Source organism: Furipterus horrens, unplaced genomic scaffold (assembly GCF_987537825.1).
Source record: "Furipterus horrens unplaced genomic scaffold, mFurHor1.1.pri manual_scaffold_4, whole genome shotgun sequence".
Classification (NCBI taxonomy): Eukaryota; Metazoa; Chordata; class Mammalia; order Chiroptera; family Furipteridae; genus Furipterus; species Furipterus horrens.
The window spans coordinates 200,672,542-200,681,083 of NW_028327174.1; the positions used below are offsets into that span (position 1 = coordinate 200,672,542).

Consider the following 8,542-nt stretch of genomic DNA (forward strand, 5'->3'; position numbering starts at 1 on the left):
GCTACTGAAGCCGCTGGGCCTCCGCGTTCCCGTCTGAAGAGAGGGCGTAGTAACTGCGCCTGTAGTGAGGCCCAAGCGCGTGACTATTTACACGGCGTTGAGAGCAGCGGCTGGCGCAGGGCGCTCGCCCCGCATGTACTGACTCACCGCAGATGCGTGACGTGGCTTCCAGGCGCACAGGCAGGGGACGGAGGCCTCCCCTCTGGTGGGGTTTATGAACTTGGGTAGGTCTGTCTCCTCCCCGAGACTCAGTTTCCCCTCCTGTAAAGTAAAGGGCACCAGGTCCAGTTTCTTCCCGGTTCTGTCTCACCCCTGTGACAGAGCCCGCCACTTTGCTGCGATGCTTGGCTTCCTCAGCGCCCCAGTGGTCTGGGGGCAAGATAGGGAGACTGAGGCACAGAAGCCTGTCTGCCTCGGCTCCACTCCTAGATGCCCTGGTTACCATGACCGCTGTCTCCCTTTCCTCTTGCCCCACCCTCAAATTTCCTGGTCTGCCTGTATGGGATCTGTACAGACCCTCTCCCTCCAGGAGCAGCCTCTAACCCGAGAGGGCTGCCCCCACTCCACACGGTCCTCCTGGCAGAACCCCAGCTTCAGGACCCATCTCATGGGGGGGGGCATAGCTCACCCCCCCACCTCAGTTTCTTCAGCAGCAAAATGGGTGTAATGTACAACTCACACAGAGGGGTGTCATCCCCATTAGTGCAGCGCCTGGCCCAGCCCCAGGCCCCCCCATAGCACACCCACAGGCCTGGGGCATGCAGGGTCTCCCCCATCCCAGGCTGGATCTGCTGGGAAAAGAAATCTGAGCATGAGGCTCCCATGGGATGAAGACAGGAGACCCTGAGATAAAATCCAGGCCAGGTGCTCCCAGGGGCGTCTCTGTCCCCTGTCTTGTCTCTGTTTACTGCCTATCTTCCAGCCTGGGAACTAATGGCCTAATCATCCCAACTTTGTAAGAAGAGGGCTGAGCCGGGGACACTGGGGTATGGCAGGGGGTGGGGGCCGTCAGGGTCCCCTCCCGTGTGGGTCAGGACTGGAGTCAGGAGCACTCAGCGGGACCTGCACCCTCAGGATCTCGCTGAGTGACTTCGGACAAGCTCCCCCAATTCCGGGCGTCTGTCTCACTGAATACAGTGAGGGCTGGTGCAGAAGGCTCAGAGCGTGGCCTCCACCCCCTCACTGAGTCCACACTACCCCTGGAGGGTGGTTAGTAACAGTATCTCCTCGTGCAAAGCAAAGAGATGACCTTGCTTGTCAAGGTGGAGCTGGGATGTGAACTCAAATGGCAGGTCTCCTCTCCATGGCCGGCCCTCCCCCACCTCTGCACGCCCCCATCCCGGAGAAAGCCTGCTTTCCTTTCCCACTGAGAGCCCCCCCCCCGCCCCCGCTCCCAGCACCGGCCCCCTGAGGCCTGGGCCTCCAACAATAGCCCCAGACCCCCGGCTGACCTGGCCCCTTATCAGGGCAGGAGATCACAGGCCATCTGGCCCCGCAGCTGCCCAGGTGGGCTCACCTTCCCAGCTCCATTTCAGAGAAATCCTACCCCTCGAGCTGTTTTGTCCCTCCCCCACCCCGGCCAGCCCACCTGCTCGCCCCTCCGCAGAAACTAGCGAAGAGAGAGGCTGGCTGCCCGCGGGTCTGAGCCTGCCCGTCCCGGGGACCAAGCACACGGCCTTTCCTGGCCTCAGGGCTCTGGGGTGCAGGCATGGTGAGGGGGGCAGTAGCTCGCTTCTCAGGCACCTGCCCGGCTGTACCAGCCACAGACAGGAAAGCTGCAAGGGGATCGTGTGAAGAGGAGTCATTCCTACCGGGGCCAGCTGGGGTCAGACCCAGGCCCCCCACCATAGCCTGTCTTGCCTCACGCCCTCACCCAGAAAAGAGAGGCTGAGAGGGTTTCTCATGGGCCGTCCATGAGCATTCAAAGAGCTAGTCCCTGGGAAGCGCTTAGCGCCGTGCCTGCTAGTGTTATATCTGCAATGGAAATATTGGCCATATTCAGAAGGCAGTTCACTGATGCCCAAGGGGCCGGCCCTGCCTGAGGGGTGGGCCTCCTCCCTGCTCTAGGCCGGGACACCAGCGTCCCCAGCAGTCCCTGAGCCCACTAGTCTCAGGAGGGGGTCACCGAGGTATCACCCCTCAGCAGATGGAGGCCCAGAGGCTTCCTGACCCCCAGACCGCCACCCAGCTGCAGGGCACCCCCATCGCTGGGCCCTAGGTGACCCCTACCTGAGTCTCACCTTGTCTGCCTGATAACTCTGTTGCCCTCGTAAAAACTGCGCTCCCTGTGGGCAAATGACAGGGTCCCTTCCCTGCCGTGTCTACCACCTGCAGGCAGAGCTCCCTTAACGTCCGGCCTGGAGCACTGGGTGCGCGTCCTGCCACTGACCCCAGGGGCAGCTGCGTGGCACAGGCTGGGAGGCCTCCTCAGCCCTAGGTCACAGGACAGGGCGCCGTGGGCTTGTCCTGTGGCCTGGCCATTTGCACATACACGTGGCGCAGGAACTCCGCAGGGAAGGAGGCAGACCCAGGCCAGGAGGGGGTGCGGCCGGGTGCCCTTCCCGAGCCCGAGGCCCTGGCCCGAGGCTGGCACACGGTGGCCTCCCCAGCGCTCTCGCTGCTTCCTCCCCGCAGGCTTCTGGCACAGTCCCGAGTGCGAATTTGTCCGCCACTGCATCGCCAAGTCACAGGAGCGCGTGGAGGGGAAAGTCACCGTGTCTGTGTTCAAGGGCCAGGTGTACATCCTCGGCCGGGAGTCCCCACTGTCCCTGTACAACGAGGAGCTGGTGAGGTAGGTGTCCCCACCTCCAGCCCCTGCCGGCACATGCTCAGGTGTCCGGTGTCACTTCCGACTGGCTTTCTCAGCAGCAACGTGCGGGGCACGGGGAGCTGGTCGGGCAGTGTCAGCACCGCCTGTGACCCGGTGGGACTTGCAGGTCCGAGGGGGTAGAAGGCACCCATCCAACCGTCACCCGCATGTCGAATTAGGGAAGGTGACTCCAGGCCGTGAGGAGATATGGGGGGCTCTGGCTGGGCGGGGTAACTGGGGTGTGAAGGAAAGTCCCTGGGGAAGTCGTGTTTGAGCTGATCTCAGAAAGATAAGAGTGTGTCATGTGCAGAGGCTCTGGGCCTTGGAAGAACCCAGGACATCCTAGTCACTACAAAAGTGCAAGGGGCAAGAGGCCGGAGCATGAGGGTCCTGGAGCCAGATCTTAAAGGGAAGGACGTGGTCAGATGTGTGTGTTTCAAGGGTCCTTCTGGCCACTCTAGAAAAGGTACCTGAGCGAGGTGAGCACCGGCGAGGGTGGAAACTGGGGCTCCCCAGGGCCACGCTGGTTGCTTGGACCACGTTGATGTCTCTGGGAACAGAGTGGATGGAGTTGGCAGATATTTAGGAGGTGGAATCCGAAGGGCTGGGGTGTGGAGGTAGATGGAAAAGTCCAGAACTGCCCTGGGTGTCTAGGCACAGGCAGCTGGGTACATTCTGGTGGCAAACACTGAGCTGAGGATGTTCTTGAAGGATCACGCTCTTGAGGGTGGGTTTTCTTGGGGACAGGCCAAGAGGACTGTCTGGACACGCAGGCCTAGACGGGAGGGGAGGGGACAGCTTGATGTCCTCTGAAGCCAAGAGGGGACTAGAGAGGAGAGTCTGTGAGACGAGAAAGGACCTGAGCAGGGAACCTTGAGGGGTTCCTTGCGACGCGCCAGGCCGAGGCCCTGAGAAGGACGTGGTGGGCGAGGCAAGGCCTGGCGGGCTGCGCCACGGGAGCAGGTGCCCTTTAGCTGTGCCCGCGTCTGCATCATGAATGAGAGAGTGGCCTTGACCAAGGCGTGAGGCGTCGGCGTGGCGGTCACCGGGCCCAGCGAGAGGTGGGCACAGACCGCTGAGGGACAGACAGCTGCCCAGGGCTCAAGTCCCAGGCCCAGCTGCGCTCAGGCTGCGGCTGGCTCTCCCCGACCCTGCCCCCCGGGGACAGGTGAGGATTACACTGCGCGTTTTGTTTGGCAGTCAATATAATTTTTCTCTTTCCCTCTCTTTGCCGGGTTGCGTTTCTCCCCCCTCAATCTTTCTAAACACTTTATAAGCCATAAATATAACTGAATCAGTTTAGATCAGTCGGGGTAAATGTCAAATTATCTTCTCTCTTTCTCTCTCTGGCTCTTTCTTCCCTCCTCCTCCAAATCAACAGCCTCTAATAATCTGTCCAACCCTTCATTAAGCCTTAGAGTCTCGCTCGGGGAGATTAAATGAATAAAGTAAAAAGGGAAAGGGGAAAAAAAGAGAGAAAAGCAGGAGCATTTATTCTCACTGTGTCTCCGACTATTTCCCTTTTCTTTTTGATTTCTACATCGCTGACTTGAAAGCCCTTGAGTGACAGCGTCACAGGGACCAGCGAGGAAGCCGCGAGAGGTAGCAGAACTGGAAATGCTGCGGCACAGTAGGTAGAAAGTAACGTAATTATAGAGCAGGTCAGAGCCACTCGAATGAACAGAAATAAAAGCATAGAGGTTTTCTGTAGACCGTCAGGGGAGGTAAAAAAAAAAAAAAATCATTGTAAACTCTTTTTCCAACCCAGCCCGCACCCCCGCCCCCCGCAACCCCAAACCACGGCTTTAAAAAGAGGTTTTTCGGTGCCTGAGAAACACCTCTGGACACACTCTGGCAGCCTCGTGGGGCCCGTTTGCCCCTGTACGCGCGCGGCCTCGCTTTGCGGGGCTGTGGGGCCGTCCACGAGGGCCCACCGGGGGCAGGGGAGGGCGTCGGTTCCGACACGTCACAGGTGGGGGCAGAAGGACAGATGCAGAGGCTGGGAGGCAGGAGGCGGCTCCTGATCGGTCCCCTCATCCTCCCCACCTCGTACCCTCGGACCGAGCACAGGGACCCTTGCACAGGGGGCGGGCTGACTGACCGTGGGCGTGGGCTGGGTGTCTGTAGGCCGATGCTTTAGCTCAGTCCGGTTTTCCCTCTGCCCAGTACAGGGTGGCAAACTGCAGCCCCTCTGAGGTCTGACCTCATGGCCCCTTGCAGGGAACTTGCTGGTTGGCCGCTGGTGGCTTCAGTCACCTGAGCCCTGGAGGGGCCAAGGGAGGTGGAGGGAGCGGCGGTGGGGCCGTGGGAGTTCTGTGTACCAGCTTCAAGGCCCCACGGAGGTCAGGGCAGGGCCTGGAGGGAAGGGCAGCAGAGCCCAAGTCCCAGCACGTTGCGGGGTGGGGCGGCAGGGACCCCATTTGTGGTCGTAAGAAGTCCACAAAGGGCCAGTCAGAGACACCGACAGCCTCAGGCTGGCTAAAACAAAAATCATGGCAAATCCCCTCTGCCTCCCCCAATCTCACCTCTCTGGGAGACGGCTCCTTGAAACTGTTGTGTCCTCAGGCTGGAGCTGGGCAGACATGGGGACAAGGGGCTGATTCAGGGCAGGACGTAAGAAGGGGTCCGTGAGAAATGGGAGGGCTCCCCTTTCCCCCCGAGGCATGGAGGGGGGGCCTGTGGAGTCAGATCTGGGACCATGGTGCCCTGAACTTGTCTTCAAAGAGGTCATCACCGTCAGAATTAACAGATGGGTGATTGCTTGCTTATGTCTGTCCTCCGCCCGCTCCATGGGCGCTGTTCTTGTCTTGCTCCTGTTTCCTTGGCACCTGGCACAGCTCCCAGCACATAGTAGGTGCTTAATAAATACCTGAATGAGTGAATGAATGAATGAATGAATGAATGAATGGTGTGAGCAACAGTGAGTCCTTTCCGTATGCCAGGTGCCCGCTCCAACACTTCCTGTGGAGCCCCATTTCTAGTGCAAGAGCAGAGTTTGGGGAGCAGGCAGGGCTATTTGCCCTGAGCTCCAGGATGGGGTGGGGGCGGCGCTGGGGCGCAGACAGAGGGGGCCGCCCCGGACGATTGCAGCTGCGCAGGGTTTCGGAGGGCAGCCGACTGAGAGCACCAGAGACGCGAGGGCCGTGGCCCACGGGGCCTGGAAACACAGATGGGGAAGCTGTGTCCCGTGCGTACAGCTGCGGTGGCCCCGGCACTTCCCACGACCCCGGCGCGGGAGGGGGGGTGTCCGGGTGTGAGAAGGCAGTGGACAGGGCCGCGCTGGTCGGGCCAACAAGGTGAAAGGTAGCACAGCCGACAGACCCTGCCGTGGGTGCCGGAGGCCTCCCTGCAGCTCGCAGATCCACGGCCTCCGGGCGCCCAGACGGCGTCAGCTGCTCCTGGGCACATCCGGGCCCCGCGGTCCTGAGGGCAGAGCCGGCTCCATGAGTGCGCCTGGTTTCCCTGAGCAGCGTGAGCCCTGGCTGGGCCCGGGTCTGCGCTGCCCGTCTGTGCAGCAGCTCTTCCCGGCCCCGGAGGTCCCTGGGCGGCCGGGGGTGCTGACAGGCTTCTCTCCCCTTGCAGCATGAACGTGCAGGGTGATTACGAGCCGAGCGATGCCACCGGTTTTATCAACATCAACTCCCTGAGGTGAGAAGTCATGACCCTGAACGGGTCCTCAGGTCCCCCGGGTGTGGGAGCTGACTCTGCTGAGACCTCGATCACTCTGACTGCTGTCCTGCCCTAGACAAGCCCCCCTTCCCGTCCCTCCGTCCGCGGCATCCTCGGGGCCTGCTTTGGACCCAGCCCGCTCCCATTTCAGCGGGGCCAGAGGCGCACCTGTGACAGCCAGGTTCCAGGTTCCGGGGCCCTGCCCTTTGCCTCTGACACGTACTGACACCCTCTCCAGCGGCAGGGACTCCCCTAAGAGCCCCTTTCCTGGGCAGATTGGAGAGGAGCCTCAGAAGGGCCCCTGGCCAGCTCCCGCCTTCATGTCACCCTACCGGAGCTGCAGGTCCAGCTGGAGGCTGCCATCCTAGCCACATGGGTCTGCACTCAAACCGGGGTTCCAATCCCCATGGCAGTGTGGCCGGTCTCAGAACCCCTCAGGACATGTGGGAATCCCACGTGGGCTTGTGAAGTGTGCCTGCCTCACCGGTGCAGGGAAAGCGACAGGAGTCTGTGGAAATCAGCATGAGGCCCTGAGCCTGGCACGCAAGAGGAGCCTGGCAGTGTGCACCCAGCCTGGGTGTGGCCCTGGGGCTGGCACGGACAAGGGCTAACAGGGCCACTTACTGCCAGCAGCTACCAAGACGAGGCCACTTCCAGGCATCTCCTAGGTTATCTCATGTAATTGTTACACAAACTTGCAACTCCAGAAACAAGCCCAGAGAGGTTAAGTAACTTGGCCACGGTCACACAGCTAGGAAACTGTGCAGCTGAGTCAGGAAGGGCTGTCTGTCTGTCCAGCTCTTAGTTCTTAATCACCAACTTGATTCTCATGGGGCTTGGGGTTGGGAAGAAGACACGGGTCTCTCTCCTCTCCCTGGCACATGCCCTGGGGACACAGCCACCATTTTCTCCCAGAGCCAGTCTCTTGCCCCTGGCACCAAGACCAGGAGAGATGTCAAACCCAGCACCCCCCCCCCGAGCGCCCTTCCCCCCCTACTCCCGACGGTTCCCTACTTCTACTGCCCTGCCTCCTTCGCCCTCTGTTTGTATTTTATGACTATAAACCTTTTTAAATGGCTCCAAACATACTGGGTTTTCATAATGGCCTCTTCATGTCTCCCATTGCCCGTTAAACGCTTTGTCTGCAACAATGACAAGCAATGTTTTCTCCCTAAGATAAATTAATTACATTACCCTGATTGGAGGGCAGAAGAGGGAATGGCGGGGGGAAGAAAAGACAACTTCACACACATCTTAACCAACAGCTGCCCCCGCCCCCCCTCCCAGCTCTGCCTGAATTAATTGAACTGAGTGCATGTTGTTATTGTTAATTTACATTTTTCTTTGTTTTGAATCTGGTTTACAGGCTGAAGGAATATCATCGCCTCCAGAGCAAGGTCACCGGCAAATAGACCAGCTGACAATGAGGAGCTGGGCCTCGTCACTTTGCCCGTCTCCCAAGTACAAGCGCTGATTGCCGTGATAATTTGTAGTTGTGACTTGTTCTCCGGGCGGGGCTGGCAGCGTGGTGGGGGTGCCAGGCCCCAGCTTTGTTCCCTGATCCCTGTAGCCTTCAGAAGTGGTCAGTGAAGGGGAGATTGGGAGTGGGCTCCGGTGGGGAGCTATTAAATGACAATTAAAAAAAAAGATGCATTAGTCTTTTGTTTCTTTATTTCTGCAGAGACGGGGTTAAGGATGCGTGTGTGTGTGTGTGTGTGTGTGTGTGTGCGCAGTCAATCATGCTTTTCTTAGACCAACCTTTGTGTTTTCTGATTTAAGTGCTCCTGAAGGCCACCTTTTGCCTGAAAATCTGTTTATCTGGAAGAATGGACCCCTCTCTCCTCCAGCAAAGCACAGGGAATCCAGAAGTGCCCACCTGGGTCCAACCCTAGCCCGGCAGCCTGGCGCTCGTCACTAACTGTGGCCCTGTGGCTCGTGCCAGGGAAACCGAGGACAGGTTCGGTGACATATCTGGGAGCTGTCCTGCCCAAAGTGGAGGCCATGATTGTCCACGTGAGTCTTTGCCTCCATGGCTGGGTGGTCTTCAGTAGCCTAACCTGTGGA

General features: G+C 59.6%; 1 protein-coding gene across 1 annotated transcript in view; it reads left to right on the forward strand.

Annotated features, from left to right (window-relative positions):
• The window catches only part of ASS1 (argininosuccinate synthase 1), a 47,622-nt gene extending 39,488 nt beyond the window's left edge, over positions 1 to 8,134 (forward strand). The window contains exons 14-16 of the mRNA XM_090274903.1: positions 2,635 to 2,791; positions 6,392 to 6,457; positions 7,845 to 8,134. Of these exons, the coding sequence (XP_090131029.1) occupies positions 2,635 to 2,791; positions 6,392 to 6,457; positions 7,845 to 7,890 (269 nt within the window). The 3' untranslated portion in view covers positions 7,891 to 8,134. The remainder of the gene's footprint in view (positions 1 to 2,634; positions 2,792 to 6,391; positions 6,458 to 7,844) is intronic.
• Positions 8,135 to 8,542: the final 408 nt, after the last annotated feature.